The sequence below is a fragment of the Lepidochelys olivacea genome (assembly GCF_965140295.1).
Source record: "Lepidochelys olivacea isolate rLepOli2 genome assembly, chromosome: 3".
Lineage (NCBI taxonomy): Eukaryota > Metazoa > Chordata > Testudines > Cheloniidae > Lepidochelys > Lepidochelys olivacea.
In genome coordinates this window covers 85401816-85427340 of record NC_140413.1, presented here as the reverse complement: position 1 = coordinate 85427340, position 25525 = coordinate 85401816, and the positions used below count along the sequence as shown (strand labels likewise).

At 44.8% G+C, this 25525-nt stretch overlaps 1 protein-coding gene across 4 annotated transcripts in view; it reads left to right on the top strand.

Moving 5' to 3' along the window:
- DDO (D-aspartate oxidase) overlaps window positions 1–24889 on the top strand; it is a 31332-nt gene extending 6443 nt beyond the window's left edge. For 2 of the 4 annotated variants that reach the window (XM_084624963.1, XM_084624962.1), the window contains exons 2-5: window positions 13196–13370; window positions 15649–15757; window positions 19345–19521; window positions 23743–24889. In XM_084624963.1, coding sequence (XP_084481089.1) covers window positions 13199–13370; window positions 15649–15757; window positions 19345–19521; window positions 23743–24310 — 1026 coding nt within the window. In that variant the 5' untranslated portion in view covers window positions 13196–13198 and the 3' untranslated portion in view covers window positions 24311–24889. Of the gene's footprint in view, window positions 1–3761; window positions 3844–12156; window positions 12267–13195; window positions 13371–15648; window positions 15758–19344; window positions 19522–23742 lie in introns of those variants that run through there. The other 2 variants (XM_084624964.1, XM_084624965.1) reach the window with 2 other exon arrangements.
- Window positions 24890–25525: the final 636 nt, after the last annotated feature.

Here is a 25525-nt window from a genome sequence, read left to right as displayed (position 1 = left end):
TTGGGGTAGTGCAGATGCAATTCAACAGTATTGGCCTCCAGGAGCTATCCCAGAATGCTCCAATGTGACCGCTCTGGACAGCACTTTGAACTCCGATGCACTAGCCAGATACACCAGAAAAGCCCCGGGAAATTTTGAATTTCATTTCCTGTTTGGTCAGCGTGGTGAACTCAGCAGCACAGGTGACCATACGGTCCCCCCAGAATCACAAACGAGCTCCAGCATGGACTGAAAGGGAGACACTGGATCTGATTGCTGTATGGGGAGAAGAATCTGTGCAGGCTGAACTCCGATCTAAAAGAAGAAATGCTAATAATATATATGCCAAAATTGCACAGGGCATGGTGGAAAGAGGCTACAACAGGGACACACAGCAGTGCCGCGTGAAAGTTAAGGAGCTCAGGCAAGTCTACCAAAAGACAAAGGAGGAAAATGGTCGCTCTGGGTCAGAGCCCCAGACAAACAGCTTCTATGATCAGCTGCATGGCATTCTAGGTGGGGACCCTACCACTACTCCACCACTGTCCGTGGACACCTGCGGGGGGGGGGGGGGGGGAGTCTCACGCAACAGGGAGGAGGACTTTGTGGCTGAGGAAGAGGTAGAAGAGAAGGAGGAGAATGCGCAGCAGGCAAGCAGTGAATCTGTTCTCCCCGACAGCCAGGACCTTTTCATCACCCTGGAGCCAATACCATCCGAAGGCGGGATCCCCAACCCTGAAGCCAGAGAAGGCAGCTCTGGTTAGTGCATATTTGTAACTACAGTACAAGGTTTAAAAGCAATAGTGTTTAATGTTTGATTTGCCCTGAAGAATTGGGATGCATTCGCGGCCAGTACAGCTACTGGAAAAGTCTGTTAACGTGTCTGGGGATGGAGCAGGAATCCTCCAGGGACATCTCCATGAAGCTCTCCTGGAGGTACTCTGAAAGCCTTTGCAGAAGGTTTCTGGGGAGGGCTGCCTTATTTCATCCTCCACGGTAGGACACTTTACCACCCCAAGCCAGTAGCAAGTAGTCTGGAATCATTGCAGCACAAAGCATGGCAGCGAATGTTCCTGGGTTTTGGTCGCATTCAAGCAACATTTGGTCTTTATCTTTCTGTGTTAGCCTCAGGAGAGTGATATCATTCATGGTCACCTGGTTGAAATAGAGGAATTTTTGTAAGGGAACAGTAAAAGGACCCTGTTCATGCTGGGCTGTATGCGCTCGGCTAAAAGGAATCATCCCGGAGAATAGCCACTCAGCGGGGGCGGGATGAAGGGCTCATCCCAGAGAATAGCCACGCGGTGGAGTGGGGGGAGGTGTGTGCTGCACATCCCCCCGAAAACTGCAGCCCCTCCTTTTAAATGTGAAACCCAACAGGCATTGGGAAAGGATGGTGCTGCAGTTTGAAACCATTCCCACATGTTATGAAGGCGTAAGAAGCCAACCCCACATACCAAAAGGCTTACCATGGCTGTCTGGAAACCAAATTCTGTTGCCCAGCCATTTGTGATGTGTCACCATACCAGCAGGCACTCAATATAAAAGACAAAATGCGACCTTGTACCTAAAGCACATGTGCTGTCTGCTGTGAACTGCTTGATTCACTGTGAAAGTCTCCCTTTTGTTCTCAGAAATGTATCATCTTAAATTTGACTCTCCCTTTTTATCTCTCCCCAGGTGCAAATATTTCTATGCTCCCCCTATCATCTCCGTCCCTGAGGTTATCGCAGATTAGAAGGCAAAAAAAATGCACCCGAAATGACATATTTTCCAACCTATGCAGTCCTCCCGCACTGATAGGGCACAGCTTATTGCATGGAGGCATTCAGTGGCAGAGGTCAGGAAAGCATTAAATGAGCGTGAAGACTAAAGGCAGAGGTGATGCTGAGACTAATGGGGGAGCAAACAGACAGGATGAAGCATCTGTTGGAACTGCGGGAAAGCCAACAAGAGCACAGACCCCCACTGCATCCATTGTATAACTGCCTACCCTTCTCCCCAAGTTCAATATCCTTCTCAGCCAGACGCCCAAGAACGCGGAGGGGGGAGGCTCTGGGCACCCAGCCACTCCACTCCAGAGGATGGCCCAAGCAACAGAAGGCTGTCATTCAAACAGTTTTGATTGGTAGTGTGGCTACAATAAGCAATGTGGCCTTGTCCTTCCCTCCTCCCACACCCCACCCCACCTGGGCTACGATGTCAGTTATCTCACTTTTTTTTTAATTAATAAAGAAAGAATGCATGGTTTCAAAACGATAGTTACTTTATTTCCTTTGCCAGCTGTGATTGAAGAGGGGAAGGTGGTTGGCTTACAGGGAATTAAAATTAACAAAGGGGGCGGGTTTGCAGCAAGGAGAAACACACACAACTGTCACACCCTAGCCTGGCCAGTCATGAAACTGGTTTTCAAAGCCTCTCTGATGCACAGTGCGCCTAGCTGTGCTCTTCTAATCGCCCTGGTGTCTGGCTGCTCAAGATCAGCCACAAGGCGATTTGTCTCAACCTCCTACCCTGCCATAAATGTCTCCCCCTTACTCTCACAGATATTATGGAGCACACAGCAAGCAGCAATAACAATGGGAATGTTGGTTGCGCTGAGGTCTAACCTAGTCAGCAAACAGCACCAGTGAACTTTTAAACGTCCAAAGGCACATTCTACCACCATTCTGCACTTGTTCAGCCTATAGTTGAACTGCTCCTTACTGCTGTCCAGGCTGCCTGTGTATGGCTTCATGAGCCATGGGAGCAAGGGATAGACTGGGTCCCCAAGGATAACTATTGGCAATTCAACATCCCAACAGTAATTTTCTGGTCTGGGAAATAAGACCCTTCTTGCAACTGCTCAAACAGCCCGGAGTTCCTAAAGATGCGAGCATCATGCACCTTTCTCGGTCATCCCACGTTGATGTTGGTGAAAAGTCCCTTGTGATCCACCAGTGCTTGCAGCACCATTGAGAAGTATCCCTTGCGGTTTACATACTGGTTGGCAAAGTGGTCCAGTGCCAAGATAGGGATATGTGTTCTGTCTATCGCCCCACCATAGCTAGGGAACCCCATTGCAGCAAAGCCATCCACTATGACCTGCACGTTTCCCAGAATCACTACCCTTGAGAGCAGAATGTCAGTGATTGCACTGGCTACTTGGATCACAGCAGTCCCCACAGTAGACTTGCCCACTCCAAATTGATTCCCGACTGACCGGTAGCAGTCAGGCATTGCAAGCTTCCACAGGGCTATTGCCACTCGCTTCTCAACTGTCAGGGCAGCGCTCATCTTGGTATTCCTGTGCTTCAGGGCAGGGGAAAGCAACTCACAAAGTTCAAGGAAAGTGTCCTTACACATGCGAAAGTTTTGCAGCCACTGTGAATAATCCCATACCTGCAACACTATGCGGTCCCACCAGTCTGTGCTTGTTTGCCAGGTGCAGAATCAGTGTTCCACTGTATCAACCAGCCCCACTGCTGCCAAGATGTCCCAATTGCCACAGCCCGTGCTTTCAGGAACATCTGTGTCCATGTCCTCATCACAATCGTCCTCATGCTGGCGTCTCTTAGCCCGGTTCTGCACATACTCCACGGTAATGCGCGAGGTGTTTACAATGCTCACAACAGCAGCAGTGAGCTGAGTGGGCTCCATGCTTGCCATGGTATGGCTTCTGCACAGGTAACCCAGGAAAAAAGGTGCAAAACAATTGTCTGCCATTGCTTTCACAGAGGGAGGGAGGGGCGACTGACGACATGTACCCAAAACCACCTTCGACAATGTTTTTGCCCCATTAGGCATTGGGAGCTTAACCCAGAATTCCACTGGACAGCGGAGACTGCGGGAACTGTGGGATGGCTACCAACAGTGCACCATTCCGTAAGTCGCTGCTAGCCACAGTATTAAGGACACGCTCCGCCGACTTAATGCGCTTAGTGGGGACATACACAATTGACTGTATAAAATCAATTTCTAAATCGACTTCTATAAAATTGACCTAATTTCGTAGTGTAGACATACCCTTAGAGGTTAAAGAGAATAATTTTTTCCCTCCTCCTTGTAACAACCTTTTATGTACCTGAAAACTGTTATCATGTCTCCCCTCCGTCTTCTACAGACTTAACAAACCAATTTTTTCAATCTTCCCTCATAGGTCATGTTTTCTAGAACTTTAATAATTAATTGTTGTTGCTCTTCTCTGGACTTTCTCCAATTTGTCCACATCTTTCCTGAAATGTGGCACCCAGAACTGGACACAATACTCCAGTCGAGGCCTAATGAACTCAGAGTAGAGTAGAAGGATTACTTCTTATGTCTTACTTACAACATTCCTGGTAATACATCCCAGAATGAGGTTTGCTTTTTTTGCAACAGTGTTACACTGTTAACTCATATTTAGCTTGTGATCACCATGACCCCCGGATCCCTTTCCGAAGTGCTCCTTCCTAGGTAGTCATTTCCCATTTTGTATGTATGCAATCGATTGTTCCTTCCTAAGTGGAGTACTTTGCATTTGTCCTTATTGAATTTCATCCTATTGACTTCAGACCATTTCTCCAGTTTGTCCAGATCATTTTGAATTTTAATCCTATCCTCCAAAGCACTTGCAACACCTCCCTGCTTGGTATCGTCTGCAAACTTTATAAGTGTACTCTCTATGCCATTATCTAAATCATTGATGAAGATATTGAATAGAACCGGACCCAGAACTGATTCCTGCGGGACCCCACTCATTATGCCTTTCCAGCCTGACTGTGAACCACTGATAACTACTCTCTGGGAACGATTTTCCAACCAGTTATGCACCCACCTTATAGTAACTCCATCTAGGTTGTATTTCCCTAGTTTGTTTATGGGAAGCCCATGTGAGACAGTGTCAAAAGCCTTACCAAAGTCACTATCCTAAGCTCTAAGCCCAAGGCTTGTTACCCTTTCAAAAAAAGCTACTAGTTTGGTTTTATGACTTGCTCTGGACAAATCCATGCTGGCTGTTACTTACCACCTTATTCTCTTCTAGGTATCTGCAAATTGATTACTTAATTCTTTGCTCCATTATCTTTCTGGGTATTGAAATTAAGCTGACTGGTCTGTAATTCTTCATGTTGCCTTTATTCCCTTTTTTCTAGTTTGGCACTATATTTTCCCTTTTCCTGTCTTCTGAAATCTCTCCCATCTTCCATGACTTTTTGAAGATAATCGCTAATGGCTGAGACATCTTCTCAGTCAGCTCCTTCAGTATTCCAGGATGTATTTCATCAAGCCCTGGTGATCTGAAAACATCTAACACCAGGGAGAAGCTCGGAGGACTTGAGGGTTGGAGTGTGCCTGTTGCTAACCTGTGGAATGATTGCACAGCTCAGAGAGGAGTGCTTGCATTGTCTGTGGCCAGTGGGGTTGGGGAGTTGACACACAGCAAGCACAGACTAGACTTCCTCGCACTAAGGGCAGCTGGTAGGAAGTTACCTCACAACCCTGGGTACCGCTGGGAAGTGTCACACCAATGCCAAGCATTCACAAAGCATGAGTCAAGCCCCCAAATATGAGAGTTGCTTTAAAAATAATGAGAGAGAAAAAGCATGTCAGAGTGGTGTTCTTTTTATTTGTCTTCTGGTCTCTGAGCCTTTTGGTTATGATCCGGTCACATTTTTCATACTCTTCTCTGAAATTACAAGAACTGGAATCTTATTTTAAGAACAAATAACCTCCAGCAGCTGGAGCTTTAAGAAAAATACCAACTATTGCAAGGCTCATGGTAATAGTGTGAGAGCTGGCCACTGGCACTGACTTTCATTTTCCCAGGTGGGTGCTCCACCCCCACTCTGCCCTGAAATCCCACCTCCATTCCGCCTCTTGCCCTGCCTCTTCCTGCCCCTACTCTGCCCCCTCCTCAAGCACCTGCTGCTGAACAGCTGATTGGCAGGTTGGTGCTGAGCACCCACCTTTTTTGTGTGGGTACTCCAGCCCTGGAGCACCCACAAAGCTGGTGCCTATGGAGCTGGCAGTGCTGTGTATTGGTGAAGAGGAGAACATAGTCATTGGCATGTCTAACAAGGGTTGTAAAAGAATGTTACAGTTAATATCTAAGCTACCTCTGAAACAGGCAGGGTAACTGGATCTGAGCTAGTGAAAATGCAAGTTACCCAGCAGGAGAGATGTAGAAGCAAAAGACAAGAAAAAAATTCCCACGGAGTAAAAGGAAGTGCCATAAAGAGGCATCTGAAGAGCACTGAGTTCCCTGGGCAGAAGTGTGACAAGTTTGGCAAGGGATTACACACCACAGGCAAAGTCAGCCCAGTCAGTGAAAGCATGTCCAGGAAATGCACCATCAGCAAAAAGGACATTGGGAGCATGTCTGTCAAAACAAAGGAATCAGAGCTAGTTCAAGAAAAGCTTAGGGATACCTATTTCCTGGGGGGATCTGTGGCCAAAGACAGCATTCATGGCTAGTCTTGAACTGTTAATCTCACGCTGAGCACCAGACAACAGCCTCCAAAACACACTAGATTGCCAAACCACAGCAAGCCAACCCAATTCAGTCCTTGTATATATGTATACAGTATACATGCATCTACACACTAATAATGTCACCTATTACTGAGATAGTCACCTCTGTCCTGGAACTCAGCAGCCATTTAGCAGCACACAGCTATGCTACACAACTGTTTAAGGCTAGAAACAAAAAATTATGTATTCGGTTTAAAGGCTGGAATTTAGGTCAGCCGTGTTCAGTTAGCCAAAATGGAATTCTACAAAGCGCTTTTACCAAGACCAAGACTGCCATGAGATCCTATCAGATCACAAGGGATAAGGACCCCTGCCACATTGTCAGCCTCCGTAGCCAAAAATCATGAATCATGCCCCAAGAGATCAGGATATTGGCTAAAAACATGAGAGTTTTAAAACATACATTTGTATTTTTTAAAATTTATTTCTGGTTTCTGAGCCTTTTTGGGGCGCTCATTTCCTGTTTACAAGCTTTTCACGCCAACCGTGAAGGCTGAAACTTACTCTTTATAAAAATGAAAGCTGAGATTCTCATGAAATCTCTTTATTCTGGCATCTGAGGCTATAAGAAAGTCAGCAAAGATCACATGACACAAGAGTTGTCACACTAGGTCTTTCATATGTCTCATCTGAAAACTGCTTATTAATCTGCCAAACTGGGCTGCTGTTAGGCACTTCATGCATTCCATCCAACCTGGGGTGGGGACCAGGAAGCAAGCTTTACAAAGACTCTTCCCATTTGATGAGAGTTACATAAGTATAAGTAATTAACTGTGCTTTGTCCCTGATGTCAGGGTTCTACCCTCTTTCCTTTGCCAACAAGGAAAGACCTGCTAAATAGGATATGATCCAGAAATAACAAGTTATTACAGCTCAGACATCCATTGTCCAATGGCGCCATTTCAGATTTGGGCGGGGGGAAGGCGCAACTTTAACAGTGATTCTAGGGGTTACTTAGGCTGCTGAAAACTCTAGTTTTTTTCCAGATAACTAAGAAATTAGCTGACAAAGGCATTGTATCTAATTCCTATACAAAGAAAGGAAACTAAATAAATATTAGACCCACTCAGATCTAATACTAACATGTTCTGACATCTTGTGTCAAATCACTTAAGGGACATTGGTGAGGTGTAAAATTTAATGTATATTCTTACTTTGTTACTAACTCTTGTATAAAACAACTGAAACAATTGTAGAAAAATCTAGATTATTTTCTATCACTTTTTTTTCCAGTTTACCGGGCTTCGAATAGATCATTTAACTTTTGGAAACATCTCACTAGGGCAAGGCCTTGTGAGTTTATACTTCATCTGCCTGGGGTTGTAGGGCTCTTACCCCACTACAAATACTAGACTAGAAACTGACTTTGAACAGAAGTGAAACTGACATTTTCAAGTCACTTTCATGGTATATCCAACCCCAAATGTTCAAAAACCAGGAATCAGGCTCACCAGAAATCATGAGATTGGCTTTAAAATCATGAGATTATGTAAAATAGTAGATTTAGGGTTCTTTTTATTTGCCTTCTGCTTTTTGAGACTTTAGGGTGCACTGGAGTCACATTTCGAAGCTTTCTTCATAGCACAAGGGCTTGCAACTTCATTTTTCTTTAAGAATAAAGGCTTAAATCATCACATCTCCACTTGGCTCAAGGAGCTGGGGCTTTAAGGAAAACAATAATTATCATGAAACTCATGACAAAATCATAAGAATTGGCAACACTGCTTCACTTCTGTTTAAAGGTTAGTTACTTTCCAGAAGGCTCTTAAACACAACACTACAACGACTGGGGTGCAGTTCTCACAGGAGAATATTTAAAACAAACATCAAGAAAGGTCCACATTTTAAAGCTGAGACAAAAAAATGAGATTTCTGAGGTATATCAGAGCCTCTACAGGCAGGATAGGAAAATAAATGGGCACAGGAGCTCTGGGCAGCTTTTCCCCTTGAAAGAAAGTTGAAGTGTCAAATCTTCTAGTCCAGGGGTGGGCAAACTTTTTGTCCCGAGGGCCACATTGAGGTTGCGCAACTGTATGGAGGGCCGGATAGGGGAGGCTGTGCCTCCCCAAACAGCCTGGCCCCTGCCCCCTATCCACCCCCTCCCAATTCCCGCCCCCCCTCAGAATCCCCGACCCATCCAACCCTCCCTGCTCCTTGACCCCTGACTGCCCCCTCTCAGGACCCCCCACCCCTAACTGCCCCCCGGGACCCAATCCACTATCCAACCCCTCCCTGTCCCCTGCCAGGACCCCTATCCACACCCCCGCCCCCTGACAGGCCCCCCCAGGATTCCCATGCCTATCCAACCTCCTCTATTCCCCATCCCCTGACCATCACCCCCGAAACCTCCACCCCATCCAACCTCCCACTGCTCCCTGTCCCCTGCTGCCCCGACACCTATCCACACCCCTGTCCCTAACTGCCCACCGGGACCCCACGCCCTATCCAACTCCCCCGCTCCCTGACGCCCCCCCAGAATGTCTGTCCCTAACCGCCCCCCCTGGGACCCCACCCCCTATCCAACTCCCCCTGCTCCCCATCCCCTGACCGCCCCCACCCCCCTGAACCTCCGCCCCATCCAACTGCCCAGTGCTCTCTGTCCCCTGACTGCCCCTCGGGATCCCCTGCCCCTTATCCAACCCCTCCCGCTCACCGCCCCCTTACCATGCTGGAGCCAGCCATGCCGCCACGCTGCCCAACAGGAGTGGCGGGCCACAGTGCTGCCTGCATGGTGGCATGGCTGCGGGGGAGGGCAGAGAGCCCGGGGGCTAGCCTCTCCGGCCAGGAGCTCAAAGGCTGGGCAGGACGGTCCCGCGGGCCGTAGTTTGCCCACCTCTGTTCTAGTCCTTAATCAAGTAAAACTTCTATTGACATCAGTGCCTCCACGCATTATATATTATCATCACAGTGAACATGGGATAACATGCTCAATAACTATACACTTCATTGTTGAATATCTGAGCTATCTTATATGCATTGGCCCAGGGACTACATTTTCTGGCATATTCTGACGGTGCTGAGCACACACATGGTGCCTAGTGAATAATACAAATCATGACTTTATGGACTTTTGGATGCCATTTCTATTCTTTTTTCTGGAATTGGCCTGGATAGAGCTGAAACCCTAAGAATTTGAGGCATAAGCACATCTGGTACTCATATAACACTTTCTCAATCCTTCGTTTTCTTGAACTCTCAACAAAAAAATGACAAATGACAAAAAATGACAAACGATTTTCAGTTAAAAATCTAAAATTGCAGAGCAGCCATTGCTCTCCAACTCAGCCTGTGGCAGAACCTGCCACCCCTTGGGAGTTAAGTGATCTTCTCTCATCTGACTCTCATTCTTCCTCTCTTCATCTTTCCTGATCTCTGTGATGTTTTTCATGCTGTCAAACATGACATCCTTCCCCATTGGCTGGGACCAATTGCTGGAGTCTCAGAGAACTGGCCAATCAGTTTTCTCCCATCTATCAGAGTCCTCTTTTTTTTGCAGCTCACAGCAGAGAGAGAGAGGATGGTCCAGTGAATAGGGAGCTAGCCCTGAAAGAGTACCCCATGGACTTACTGTATGACCTCAGGCCAGTGCTTTAGGGACAGAGTTTCAAAGGGTTTTAGGCATCCAAAGATGCAGCTAGGCATCTAGTGGGGTTTACAACCCACCTAACCTTCTAGGCACTTTTGAAAATCCCGCTAGGGGCCTAAATACCTTTGAAAATCTGGCCTTTAGTCTTTTTCTGCCTGAGTGCTGAATCTGTACAATGGGAATAACAACAAAGTTCTGCATCACAGAGGGGCTGCGAGGAGAAATAGGTTAGACACTGTGAGGCGCTCAGATGCTGTGGTGATGAGGCCACATAAACACCATGGGTAGAATGGAACTTCTCTGTACCACTGCTATCCCTTTGCTGGATTTTGGCCCCTTCTTTTCATCTACACCCCTCAAATCTCTCTCTTTTCTGAATGTAAACTTGGCTCTGAGGGCGTGGCTGTATTTCTTCTGAGTTCCCTGTGTTCTCCAGCACCCCACCGCTCCCGCCCCAGAGGGATTCCTGTTTTACAAACTCATATAAGGACTTCCAGTTCCTTAATTTAATTACCAGCCCTTTCTTATCTTAATCACCCTGCCTCTATTTTTAAACCACATACTGACTCCCAGCCTCAGTCTGCACAATCTGGGAGCCCCATCTTTCTTCTGGAGAACTCACATTCCACACTAATCCTGTGCAGTTAAGAGCTCCACCTGGGAGCACACTTCCTGTATGAAATTCAGGGGGGGCAGGAGCACCCCCCCCAATGGTGCCCTTGCCATTGTCAGTTTCTGCAAATCCCTCCATATGTCAATCTGAGTTCTGCAGCAGATTTGCATAGAATTCTCCTGCATGTTAAAGTGTGTGTGTTTCATTCTTGCTCTGATCGCATATTTTATTTTTGAGGCGCATGAGCCATTCTCACTGAAGTAATTAAGTTGTGTGGGCTTTAGCCGTAACTTTGCACCAAGTTAGGGCTTGTCTACACTGGCACTTTACTGCACAGCAACTTTCTCCCTGAGGGGGTGTGAAACCCCCACACCCCCCAGAGCGGTGCAAATTTCAGTGCTGTAAAGTATCAGTGTAGACAGTGCACCAGCGCTGGGAGCTATTCCCCTCAGGGAGGTGGGTTTTTTATAGCACTTTAACATTGCTCGTGAAGATGTGCCCTTAGTTTTGTGTGTGTTGGAGGACTGACTCTCGGCTTTCATGAACTGTAGTGGCAAGTGCGACAGAAATGTTTGTTAATGAACACGTTTCAGCTTGATTCATCTGCACTGGTGGAGGACAGTAGATGTGTGGAAGATGCATATATCAATCCTCACCAGCAGGGACAGCTGTGGCCTAAGGGGCATTCCCTCCCAGGCAGGGCAGATAGTTTTTGCCCTGTTGCCCTCCCTGCTGTTTCCATCAGTGGAGGGCAGCTTTAAAGCAGTCCACTGGAGCCCAGTTAGCAGAGACTGCCCAGCAGGGGGCTGCAAGCTGGTGTCAATTTAGGTAAGACCAGCTCCTTTGTGATAAAACCCTGTCTGGAGAGGATAAATTATGGTCAAACCTGAGCCTTTCCTGGCCTGGTTCTCTCATCTTTCTGTCCTGGCTACGAGGAGGTCAGTTCAGAAATTCAACCTCTGCTATGGCTCATTAGAATCAGTGAGTGTCAGACAGGACAATGGAGGAGGAATCTGGGTTAGTTCTCTGGCTGGTGGATGATGTGTACATACAATGGAGGAGCAGGATCCTGTAAGGCCAAATGTTTTGCAGAGACCCAAGATGCTCTTTGAACCTGCTGAGAGCAGAACAATGTTTCCACTAGAGCTGGGATTTCTTCTTTTGCATTAAAAGTTTAATTTAAAAAATGACTTTTTTTTCCAAAACCACTTGCTTTGCGCAAAAAAAATTGTTAACATTCAGTAACTTTGTTACTGAAATCATTTTTGAAGTAGTTATCAAAATGCTTTATTTACTCAAACCCGTGTTCTTACTGAAAACTGGGATTTTGGTCAATGAAAACTTTCAGAAAAGGTTAGATAATATTTCAGTAAAAATTGTTACATAAAATGGACCCATTTCAAACCCTGAAAAATGGCAAGAGTGAAATGTAAGTTCAATTTTTCACTAAATCCTTTTCCTCTTTTGCAAACGTCTCTGGTTCATACAGGTCCGGTAACCTGGCAGTTTCTATGTGCAGATGGTCCTGAGTTGCAAAGCTTCTGTCCATCTCAGAATTGTTCCAAATTTAGGGTTGGAGTGATTAAATATTAAGTAAATGTAAGTGCTTCGAAGACACTAAACAGCGTAAAAATACAGTCAGAGCAAGGAATGGGCATATGCTTAGACTGCCCAAGGGGCATCAGGTCTTCTTGGCTTGATGGACTTACCGTTTCCTGGTTTATGCAGAGTCCTGAACACCTGCAATTCTTACTGAGGTCAATGGGAGCAGTGGGTGCTCAGGATTGTACCCTCATGTACAGAGGAGGACCCATTAATCTGTGACCTAGATAACAGAATATTTATGCATACCCTATTTGGAGGGAGGCACTGGACTAGAGCCATTGTTGTCACTCTAACCCTAGGGCTGGAAATGTATTCTTAACAATGTCAGAGCACAGAAGGATTTTATGTCCTCCTCTCCCTCCCCACGCCCCCTCCCAAGGCATAATCAAGACAACAGGGACCAACATCTCCCTGCAAACAATTTTTGGATGGAAGTATAGAAGCAGTTATTCTATACCCTGAAAATGTAAAGTCTATTTTCTGGGACAAAAATCAGCAAGTAAACTATTCTCTAAGACAAAGAATCAACTAGAACGTATGCTAGACAAAGACATTTTCCATCTTATATCTGAACCCCCACTCTCAGTATTTGTTTATCTATATTGTGTTTTGCTTCATTGTTTAGTCCTTAACTTGCCTGCTCTCTCTCAATACTGAGAATTGTAAATATTTTAATTCCATTTTCCCTAAGCCTGGAAAGACCCATGCCCAGGAATAGACCTTATGTGCCCAAAAAGTCCTGTGGTCTTTAGTAGGACTACTCACACACGTAAAGGTTTGTGGGATCCAACCCTATTGTATTTTCTGACTCTTGTTTACAATAGATTGCAGAACTAAGACGAAAGGACTTTTAAAAAATTGCATTGGATGTGACACCTTAAATAACCTGTTGGAATTCTTTTCTTCCCTCCTTCTCCTCCTAGCATATGGCTAAGCAAAAGATCGCAGTTGTTGGTGCTGGGTTGATTGGCCTCTCAACAGCAGTGTACATTTCAGAATCTATCTCCAAGTGCTCTGTGACTGTAATTTCGGACAAATTTACTCCCAACACAACGAGCGATGTAGCAGCCGGAATGCTTATTCCACACACTTATCTAGGTGAGTGAAACCTCTGCTCAGCTCATAGCTCAAACTTCAGAACGATGTGGATTAAAGGTTTTTTAAGTTTAAACTTTCTTCAGATGATACCAAAAAGAAATTATTCCACTTGATAGTATTCGAATCTGATTAGTTTAGAATATGTCTGCAGTCTTTATTTTATGACCAATCATAAATTATGCCAAGGAAACCCCCAGTGTTTTGATGCTTAATCACCTGTTCTTGTTCCATTTTCAGTCCTAAGGTGTTTGGAGATATTTTCAGCTCTTTAATGCTCTACATAGTGTGTGTGTGTGTGTGTGTGTGACACCGACCCAGGGATCTCTTCATGCCAATCAGCAGAGAGCACATATGGATATATGCATAATAGTTCACCGAAGAGTGACATGTGAGGTGTATACCAAGAATCTGTAGCCCACTGGTTGTCAAAGTCATTTTGAAATGTATGTATGGATAAAATTTAAGATGTATATATACTAAAAAAGTTATATTCTCAAGGTCTTGGAGTTAAGGCAGGTCACCAGGAAGTTTCATACCGGAAATGTTCCTTTCAGGAAGGAGGCAGCAGACACCGATCTCGCTGTCTGGTTATTTGTGTAGTGTATGCCTCACCATGTAGCCCTATTTGCATGTTGAGCCATGCGCAAAGGAAGAGATTGTGAAATCTACAAGAGACAAAATTCATAGGATGGAATAAACAGCAGAGGTGTCTGCTTCAGATTAAAGACAAAGGATTATTAGTGTATATCTGCGAGTACAAGGAAACAGACAAGTAGACAGCTTGTCTGTCTCATGAGAGGAAGGTTAAGGCCAAACCTGGCTGTAAAATGCTACAGGGATTTTGGATGAGCAATATTCTACAAGACATGAGTGTATCTTGTTAATTAAGTCTAGGCTCTAGAATGCATGTTATGCTTTTGTTTTATATATAACCATTTGTTTCCAGTACTACTTCTTGCTGCTACTTGAATCTTTGTGCTTTGTTAAATAACTGTATACTTGATTTCACTATACACATGTCTGTGCTGTGTGTTAAGTGCTGTGAGTTAAATGGATTAGTGATCTGAGGTGGAACTGATAAGCCGAGGTGCACTGATTCTTTAGGGCAGCAAGAGCTGGACCCTCCAGGCGGATGCTCAGAGAGCTGAGGTTTGGAGTGTGCCTGTCGTTAACCTGTAGAGAAACAGCAGGGCCTGCGAGGCCTAGAAAGAAATGCTTGTGTTGCCTGTAGCAGGGAGCTGATCCCCCGCAGGCACAGACAAGGCTTCCTCATGCTAAGGGCAGATGATAGCAAGGTGACTTTCAACTCTGGGCACCCCCAGGAAGCGGGTCAGTGTGCAGACGTTCGTGTTAATGAAAGTACTCCTGTTTCAGTAATTACTGTAGTCTGATGTTTGCTGAGAGGTTAGATATAATTACATAGAATACCCTGGCCTGCACTGGGGAAGGGTTTACAAGGAAACTTAGGAGAGATTGTGTCTCAGGGATGGGAGGGAAGAAAGGGAAGAAAAAGAAAAAAAGGCAGGAATCACTAAATTAAAGGCTCCTCCAGCAACTTTAACCTGACTGGCACACCTTGTATGTTTTACCATATGCATTTTATGACATGAACAATATATTGACCTACGCATGTAACCAATGTCCCATAGGCAGAAGTACTGCCTATGGGAAAGAGGCTGAGTTTATGTTGTTCTAGGAAATATAACTTTCATTTTCTTACTTTTAAAATTTAATCTTAGTGTCCATCCTCAGGCCCTGATGACTTCAGTAGGGTAGGATTATGTGCTAGTGGATCCCAGTGCAGGATTGGGGCCTTGATGTTGCAGTAGGATATATTTTCCACTAATATATAGTTCAATCAGCAGGGTATGCATTGATTTTTTGGGATATAGTTCAGTCTTGTAATGTGTAACGACAACATTAAGTGGGTAAATATGAAGGCCGCAACACTGCAAGCTGCTAAGCACTGTCATCTCTCTTTGAAGACCAATGCAGTCCTGGAGAGTTGAGGGCAATTAGCACCTTATAGGAGGCATGCATTACCTTATAGCACTGGACTTTATAAATACTAAAATAGAGGTTTAGTTCCCATGTATTTTGTGTGTTCAGGACAGTGTATACTTTTACCTGGTCATATACAAAGTTTTACTAATGTAGAAACTTTACTATTCCTGGTTTCTCTGATGCCTACCTTTCTCAGCTGATGTGGGTTTGGGAGTCTTTTCCTGATCTACCGTCTCCCTCCATTTTAGTTTTTTGCTTTATTTCATATGCACAGGCATACCAATTCATCAGCAGAAGCAGTGGATTAGGGAGACCTTTGACTATCTTTTTGAAATCAATAATTCATCGGAGGCTTCAGATGCTGGCATTCATCTGGTGTCTGGGTAAGAAAGGAACTCAAAATAGGTTTTTAGTATTTTTATGCTATATACTGTAATAGGCAGGGTGACACTCCATCCAATACTTAAGGGACATTCTTTCTCTGGAGTCTCTCTTGTGACCCATATTTAAAAGGAGCTACAGTGTTAAGATGCATTTGATTACATGAAGCGAGTTTTCAAGCAAAAAATCATTCAAAGGCTCATACAAACAAAACACTCTGAGCTGGTGTCTCTTAAATATAAGTTGTAGCCCATATCTTCCCTACATTCCTCCTCCTTTAGTTGCTTGAAATGTACGTGGTCATCCTAGTAATGGAAGATGGAACATTGTAGGATCTTTCAGTTATGGTAACTAAATATAAAACACAGTAGGTTTGCTGCCCACCATACCTACAAAGATTTGTCTACTCAGTTTGTGACTTTGCTGGCACCTGGAAGAAAGTATGATCAGGCACTGCATGAAGATGAAGCCAAGAAGCTTGTAGCCTTTAGAAAGAGAGCCTGAGTCAAGCCTGGTCTACACGACAGGCCAGAGTTTGATTGACGTAAGGCAGCTTACATCGACCAAATTATATCAGTGTCTACACTACAGCTTTGCTCCTGCCGATGTAAGTGCCCTACTACATTGACAGAATAACTCCACTCCACAAGAGACGTAGGGCTTACGTCAGTGTAGTTAGAGCAACGCAGTGTCTGTGAAGACACTGCAGGTTACATACATTGGCTGTCATTCATGTCAATTTCACAACTCTGTGCTAGAGCCGTGAACTTGAGAAGAAAACATGGCTCATAGCTTGGGCTGACACCCCAGCTGCCTCTGGGCTTCCCGCTTTGAGCCAGGCTGCCGCCCAGGCTCCCCACTGTCCCCAGGAGCCCAGCAGCTGCTCCAGCTCCCAGCAGGGAGCTGAGAGCCCTAGGGGCAGCCAGGCTCCCATGGGAGAACAGGAAGCTGAGAGCCTGGGAGGAGTGGGGTAGCTGGGCTCCTGGTGTGGAGTTGTGCATGGAGCCGAGAGCCCAGACTCTCAGCTCCCCACCCCCTTAAGAGGGTGGAAGTGCTCCTGGTATGGACATGTACAACCAACAGAAGGAGGGTAGTGTGGACCCTGAGTAATTACCATGGTGGTTCTAAGTTGACCTAAAATAGGTCAACTTAAGTTTGTAATATAGACATGCCCTTAGTAGCTACTCAGTGGAAGTAGAATTAGCACTTTCCTAGGAGTGTTGTGTAGAAAGCTGGGGAAAAGTTTGGATTTTAAAGGTGGGGGGGAGAAAAGGTGTTAGCTATCGATGTTAAATGGGGTAGTGTAAACTAGCGGAGCCACCCCTCCGCGTCTGAGGGAGGCCTCACCTCCTCGCAGTTTGGGTCTGCTAAAGCCTTCTCCAAACAGGAAAAAGGAGGGAATCAGCCATTCTCAAGGGGCCCGTCCTTCAAGCAGGCGTGGGCCACACAGGCTGGGCTCTGGCCTGTTACCAGGGAGAGCTGCAGCAGTCTATCCGCCTAGTTGTTAAACAGGGCGGGGTAGTCAATTGTCAAGGGTGTGGTCTGCAAAGGGCCAGAGCAGCAGCAGTTTATTCACCCTGTCGCTAGGCAAGGTGGGGCAGAAAACAGCCAAGGCTCTGACCTACAATCAGGTAGAGCTGTTGTAGCTCACTTGCTCAGCCTTTAAGCAGGCTGGGGCAGCAACCAGCCAGGGCTCTGGCCAGCAATCAAGCAGAACTACAGCATCTATGCATAAGTGCCAACTTCTGCTGGTGGATGCTCAACCCGCCTCTGCCCCCAGCCCCACCACAACTCTCCTGCCCCGCCCCCATTCCAACCCCTTCCCCAAAGTCCCCACCCCAACTCCACCCCCTCCCTGACCCTATTGGACTCCTTCCCCAAATCCCCAGCCCAGCCCTGCCTCTTCACCGACTTCTCCCCTGAGCAAGCCACATTTCCGCTCCTCCCCCCTCTCTCCTGGAGCTTGTGACGCTGCGAAACAGCTTGTTCAGAGCAGCAAGTGCTGGGAGCTAGGGGGAGAAGTGAGGACACGGCACGCTCAGGGGAGGAGGCAGAGGGGAGGCGAGGCGGGGGGGGAGGGGAGGGGAGCTTGCCTGCCTGTGGGTGCAGAGCACCCACCAATTTTCCCCATGGGTGCTCCAGCCCCAGAGCACCCACGGAGTCAGCACCTATGACTCTATGCACCCTGCCTTTGAACAGGCTGAGTCAACAAACAGTCAGGGCTCTGGCCTGCAGCCAGGCAGAGCTGTAGCTCCAGTCCAGGCTATGGGGCTCCAGTTTGGGGTGAGCACCACACTCAGTCAAGGGGGCTCTGTTTGAAGTGAGCAGAGGACCATAGGTCTCCTGGCCTACAGAGGGGGAGTATTGCCACCCCAGGGGTGGGGTGACATGGGTCCACCCAGCTCCACTGTGTCCCAAACCAGGGCCCTAACAGTGGTGGAGTAGTCCACCACTGGGTCAGCAGGGATCCGCCTGGAACATGCTGATCTGGTTTCAGGCTCACCCTCCACCAGACTACTGCCTGGTTTCCCTGGGCTGCTTCCGTCTCTCCCCCTCGGGCGTACCTGGATCCAGGGGTCAGCCTCAATCTCCTCTGGGTACTCTGCCAAGGGTAGCGGTAGCAGCATCTCTGCACCAGGAGCGTCAGGGCTCTGTGGAGGCTCATGCTAGTCCCTTGGGCAAAAGCAGTTTTTGGTGCTCGCCTCTGGCATCAGGGAAGAAGCATCTATCTCCTCCAGCAGCTTCCTCCCAACTGAGCAGCTGGGCCAACCTTTTATAGCTCCCCTTCCTGTCCCGTCCCTCTGCTTCCAGTGTGTGGGCGTGGCACTTCTGGCTCCTCCCACCAGGCGGTGTGCGGTGTTCCCTCCATGTCTGCATCTGAGGAAGGCTGCACCTCCTCCCTACAGGCAGGAATTCCAGAGTTTAAACTCTGAAGGGGAGCAAACTTTGTACCTTACCTGGAGATGAGCCCAAGCAGTGGCATTGTGATGCAGATCTGGATTTGAGCCCATCTCTAAATTTAACTTGGTGTGGAATTTAGTTAGTGAATTCATGCAGATTAACCTAGAATCTCTGCAACAAGATTCCAGACTGGAGAGTAAATGGAGCACAGAAAGGATGTGGTTTTAATGGCCCATGTTGTCATTCTCCAGTACAGTTTTAGTTTTAAATGAGAACCATGAAAATAAGAAGACACAGGACACACTGGACTGCTATTTCCTCCATCCCTCCACTCACTGCATTTAATGTATTTAACCCTGTGTTAACCTGTTATTCTCCCTGGTGCCCCCTCTCTCCCCACCCCATTTAGTGATTTTTAGCTTGGCTCCATTACCTCAAGCCTCACTCTGCCCTCACCCCTACGTCCAAGTCCTACTAAGACTCCCCTAAATCTTATGGCCAATTAAATAATTATCATCTGTGACTCACGAGGTCTTTTACTTTGTTACTTTCTATCTGTTTAAACTCTAGAGATCCTGCTGACCAATGGAAGAAGATTGCTAATATTTTTAAATTAAGATCAAAATGAATTGTGTCACATGAACCCAAGCGTGTCTAAGTCTACCCTGTTCTCTTCCATGTCCTTTAGCTGGCAGATCTTTAAAACCATTCCTGATGAAGTGTTACCATTCTGGTCTGATGTTGTCCTGGGATTTCGTTCAATGACTGAAGAGGAGCTGAAGAAATTTCCACAGCACAGATTTGGTCAGGCTTTTACTACACTGAAATGTGACTGCCCATCCTATCTGCTATGGTTGGAGAAAAGGTTGGTTTTGATGGGTATAGCTGATATTTCCTGAAAGGAAAGGCTTGGGAATATTCCTTTGATTTAATGGATTTTAAAATCTTTCCTTCCTTTCTGGGACAAATGGAGACTGATCTTCTGTGAGTTACCCCTGTGTTGCCAAGTAGGCAAGGAACCATGATCCTTCTCTTAGTCAGTGAAACAGAGCTGGCTAAGTACACCAGGGAGCCTATATACCTTGTACCAGGCTGACTCAGGTACTGCAGCTGCAGTCCCCCTGCAGATAATGCACACAGGTAGATGATGATACATTCTGGAGCTCTTGCTGGGGCAATTCAGCACCATCCTCAATGAAGGACTGTGTCTTAATGGCTCAATCAATTTCTTCAAGGGAGACATTCACTGAGCATTGGGGGAACTATCTTATGCATGACCTGATCCACATACATTTACATGGGGAATCGTGCAGGATTTGGATGTGGAAAGCGGATTTCTTGAGAGCAGCCATATTCCTGGTCCTGTCCTTTCATAGATTCATAGATTCTAAGGCCAGACAGGACCGTTGTGATCATCTCCTCTCTGATCTCCTAAGTAGTACAGGCCATAGAACTGCCCCCAGATAATGCCTACAGCAGATCTTTTGGAAATACATCCGCTCTTGATTTAAACATTGTCAGCAATGAAGAATCCACTACAAGCCTTGGTAAATTGTTCTAATGGTTAATTACTTTCACTGTTAAATTTTTGTGCCCTATTTCCAGTCTGAATTTGTCTAGCTTCAACTTCCAGCCATTGGATCATGTTAAACCTTTCTCTCCAAGATTCAAGAGCCCATTATTCAATATTTGTTTGTCATATAGGTACTTACAGACTGTAATCAAGTCACCCTTTAGTTTTTTCTTTGTTAAGCTAAATAGATTGAGTTCCTTGAGTCTATCACTTTAAAGCATGTTTTCTAATTCTTTAATAATTTCTCATAGCTCTTCTCTGAACCCTCTCCAATTTATCAACACCCTTCTTGAATTGTGGGCACCAAAACTGGACAAAGTATTCCAGCAGTGGTTGCACCAGAGCCTAATATAGAGGCAAAATAATCTCTCTACTTGTACTGAAGATTCCCCTGTTTATGCATCCTAGGATTGCATTAGCTCTTGTGGCTACAGCATCACATTGGGAGCTCATATTCAGCTGATTATCCACAACAACCCCCAAATCTTTTTCAGAGTCACTGCTTCCCAGAATACAGTCCCCCATCCTGGAAGTATAACCTACATTCTTTGTTCATAGGTGTGTACATTTAGCCATATTAAAATGCATATTGTTTGTTTGCGCTCAGTTTACCAAACAATCTCAATTGCTTTGAATCAATGACCTGTTCTCTTCATTATTTAGCACTTCCACAATGTTTGTGTCATCTGCAAACTTTATTAATGATTATTTTATGTTTTCTTCCAGTATTGATAAAGATGTTAAATAGTGTAGGGCCAAGAATCAATTCTTGCAGGACCCCACTGTGAACAGACCTGTTCAATGATAATTCCCCATTTACAATTACATTTTGACACCTATCACTTAGCCAGCTTTTAATCCATTTAATGTGTGCCAGGTTAATTCTAGTGTTTTAATCAAAATGTTATGTGACACCAGGACAAACACCTTAGAGGCATCTATGTAATCTTGTAATCTCATCAAATTTGTAATCTCATCAAAAAAAGATATCAGGTTAGTTTTACAGGATGTTTTCTATGAACCCATGTTGATTTTCATTAATTACATTAACCTCCTTTAGTTCATTATAATTAGGTCTGGTATCAGCCACTCCATTATCTTGTCCAGGATCACAGTCAGGCTTACAGCCTATAAGTACCCAAATCATCCCACTTGCCCTTTTTAAAAACTGCACAATGTTAGCTTTTTTCTAGTCTTTTGGAACTTCCCTAGTGCTCCAACACTTATTGAAAATCAGCATTAATGGCCCATCAAGCTCCTTAGCCAGTTCTTTTAAAATTCTTGGATGCAAGCCATCAGGACCTGCTGAAATGAAAGTTAAAAATGTCTAACTTTAGTAGCTTCTGTTTAAGATCCTCCAGAGATACTAGTGGAGTAGAAAAAGTGTTATCTTCTGTCTTTTCTCTGCCACAAGTCAAATGAGCATTCAGATGTTCCTCATTTGCCAGTGTGTAACTTCCAAAATACATCCCACCAGCTCTTGAAAATGGTAAAAGATGCTAATGCTTTGCAAGCCTTTGCCACAAACCAAAGGTGATGTTTTGAAGCCTCTAGCCTCACTGGTTTTGAGCTATGAAATGACAAAACCTGTCAGGAGAATTTGAAAATCTTGGAAAATGCCTCTTGTTCCAACCTCTGGAATTGGCTGGGCCAATTCATCTCTGATTTGGTCAAAAACCTCTCTTCTGCCCAACTCACCTCACAAACTATTCTGGAATCAGGAGCAGAAAGGAGTAAAAAAAATCCAGGTACTATCTGTCTGTATTATCATCTTGTAGAAAACCTTACAGAAATATTTGCATGTGCAAAATGCTTGGCACAAATGAAGGCTTTAAAATGTATGCCTGTGAGAAAAAAGTCTTACAGTTCATATTTTTCGTTCTGAAGACCAATTCTCCTCAAACCACATCAATTTCAAAGAATTTTAGCAGAGTCAGAAAACCGATCCTATAATGTGTACGTATAATCCATTTAAATACGCTTAAAAAGAGCAAATAATGTTTGACATTTCATAGGCATAGTGACTGGATACGAGGTGATTTGATGTTAGGTAGTAAAATGTGTGTCTACATCTTGGAACAAATTGCTAGATAATAGGCTTGTTTGATTATGTTCCATGCCACTGAACCACATAAAATAACATTTCTTGTTTTTTAGCAGCAAGCATGAGTGGGAGTACTCTAGCCGACTTCTGTAGTGTCTCACAGGAACACACGCCTTGTCATGTTTCATTGCTTAACTGATACTGAAAATTGTACTAAGGCACAACTAAATCACTGACTCCATTTAGTATCTGTCAGGCTGCTTCACCACAAAGGCTTCTGCTGTTTCCTTATTCCTGTTTCAGACTCTTCTCATTTCCCAAAGGATGTAGTCTAATAAGATGATCAAGTCCCCCCCCTCATCCCCCTCCTGCCACCCGGTGAGTACCAGGAAAGAGAGCATAGTAAATATGTACTATTTTGCAAACCTAAGTGATCTGAACAATATTTATGGTACCTTGCCTTGGCAGCACAAAAGCATTTACTATACCCTCTTTCTAGGTTAGCTTTAATGTCACAGTTCAGGAACTTTGTCCCTCTACCTTGTCTGAATTCTGCAGAATGTTTAGTAGTTTTTGTACAAACATATTTTTGCAAAAAAGATGACAGAATCTCAAATGCTATGGGTGAGATCCCACTGGAGAGAGTTAATCTCTACCTATTAGACAGATTAGGAGCTGGTCCTGCAGGGAGAACCCTACATTTAAGCCATGCTCAAAATGAAGCTTAGGTTGAGATTTAAATAACAATAAATGTAAACCCTAGGAAGAGGATGAGTTTTTGATGAAAGAATGGCATGCATGCCTAACGTGCAGTCAAACAGATCTCTTTACAGATATTAAACCAAGTCATCCCATCCTACATGAGATCGCCACTTTAAAACACCCAGAGTAAATTGAAGTTAATACCTGCTGTATCTCACTCTCTATAAATGAGGCCTGATTCCTTTCTTCCTTATGCAGTTATAAATAGTGTCATATTTGATAGCAACCCTGAAGACAGAGTGACATAAGTGATGAATTTGGCTCAAGTAACAGGTACCTTAGAAATGTATGTAGTAAAATACTACTAATAATATAATAAATACTTGTATGATGTAAAAGTCATATTTTGCCCATCCTTAGGCTGCATGAACTGCTCAGTTTTGGAGCTGTCATGAGAATGAATTCATGAGATCTCTATCACATCTTTTTTGCCACAGCATCTCTGTAATATTTGTACACCTGATATATTTTGCCCTGTCCAATCTTATAAACAAACGAAGAGCCTTTTGTTCGCAATGTCTTAATTCCAACAGCCAAATCAGACAAGTCATAAACAAAAGCCCTGTGCTATCTATCTCTGATTTTTCTTCATTTTTCTATTCTTCTGTGTCTTAAAGAGTCTCTTATTTACTTGACTTGCGTAAAAATTATCAAGGTAATTTATTAATAGTTAATTGTCTTGCTTTACCTCCTGTGTTTCTTTTTAGGTTGAAAGGAAATGGCAGCCAGGTGTATGCAAGACGAATCAAAGATCTGTGGGAACTACATAGCAAATATGACATCGTTGTCAACTGTTCAGGCATTGGATCCAGAGAACTCATGGGTGACTTGGAGATATACCCTGTCAGAGGTCAAGTACTCAAGGTCAATGCTCCTTGGGTGAATCACTTCATCCGGGATGGGGATGGTTTAACCTATATCTATCCAGGAATACACAATGTAACGTTAGGTGGGACAAGGCAGAAGGATAACTGGAGCTTGTCCCCAGATCCTAGAAGTAGCAAAGACATATTTGACAGATGTTGTGCTCTTGAACCCTCACTTCAAAGAGCCCAGGACATAAAGGAGAGGGTGGGTGTGAGGCCAACCAGGTTAGCTGTGAGACTGCAGAAAGAGATACTAGTCCATGATGGGAAAAAACTGCCCGTGGTCCACAACTATGGACATGGTTCGGGTGGCTTTTCAGTGCACAGGGGCACTGCCAAAGAGGCTGCTCGACTGGTGGGAGAATGCATTGCTGCTCTGGAAGGCGCCTCTTCAAAGGCAAAGTTATAATCACTGGGGCCTCCTTTTCAGTTATTGGTAGGCTATAATAAATCTACTAGTAATACCTTTGGAATATTATTCTATAACCTGCATGCCACATTCTGAACTGCAGCCAAGTGCTTGTTTTGTGAAAAGTGTTTGCCCACAGGTGATAGGGTGTTTTTGTCTTTCACCATTTTTCTGTGTCAGTTCACTGGAGAGCATAATGATTGTCTGGTTTCACCCACATAGCCGTTGTTGGGGCATTTGATGCACTGGTTGATGTACAACACATATAAGAACCAAGGATCTTGAAAGGTGTGCTGTGGGAGGTATAGATTCGATAGAGACACTAGTTTTATGTCTGTTTACAACCATCTGTAACCCCAAAAATCCTCCTTTGTCCTATGACTGTAGAGGTGTTAATGGGCCATTTCATTTTGAATGGTCCCTTGCAACATGCATGAACTGCTGTGCTTAACAATCTGTTCCACCTTGTGACACTCTGATTACCTTTTACAGACCTGAAGAAAACCTCTATGTAGCTTGAAAGCTTGTCTCTGTGTCTTCCACCAACAGAAGGTGGTCCAATAAAAGATTATCTTCTCACACACCTTGTCTCTCTCATATCCTGGGACCAACAGGGCTATAACAACACTGGAAAACAACAATGGGTGATTTCATATGGTCAGCTGAAAGGTACCTTCTCTCTCATAGATCATATCCAGAGGTTGGCCAAAGCACAACGACCCTTCACTACGCCATGTACATGATGACAAAACACCTACTGATAAATTTGCTGTTCCAAACTCTCTTCCTTTTCACTGTCTTCTCTATTCACTTTCTTTTATTGCAAAACATCCTTCCTTTTACCAGCATATTACTGCAGTCTGTGATAGTCACTGCAGTTGGATTCAGACATGCAGGTACCCAGCATGAGCAGCACAGAAAATCCCTAAGGGAGAAATATTTTACAGAAAATCCTACAGCTGTGATTACTTCTATGTAATATACCTAGGGTTAATATTATGCCCATCACTGGGTAGCTGGCACTATGTTAATTGACAGGGTTTCTGTACTGTAAACAGCAGAAGGACACTGTACATCAGCAGGCCTAAGATTTTGATATTGGAAATAAAACAATGTTCAGTGGGTTTGAATTACATTTGCAAATGGCTGTCTCCATTTCCATGCATCCGATGAAGTGAGCTGTAGCTCACGAAAGCTTATGATCTAATACATTTG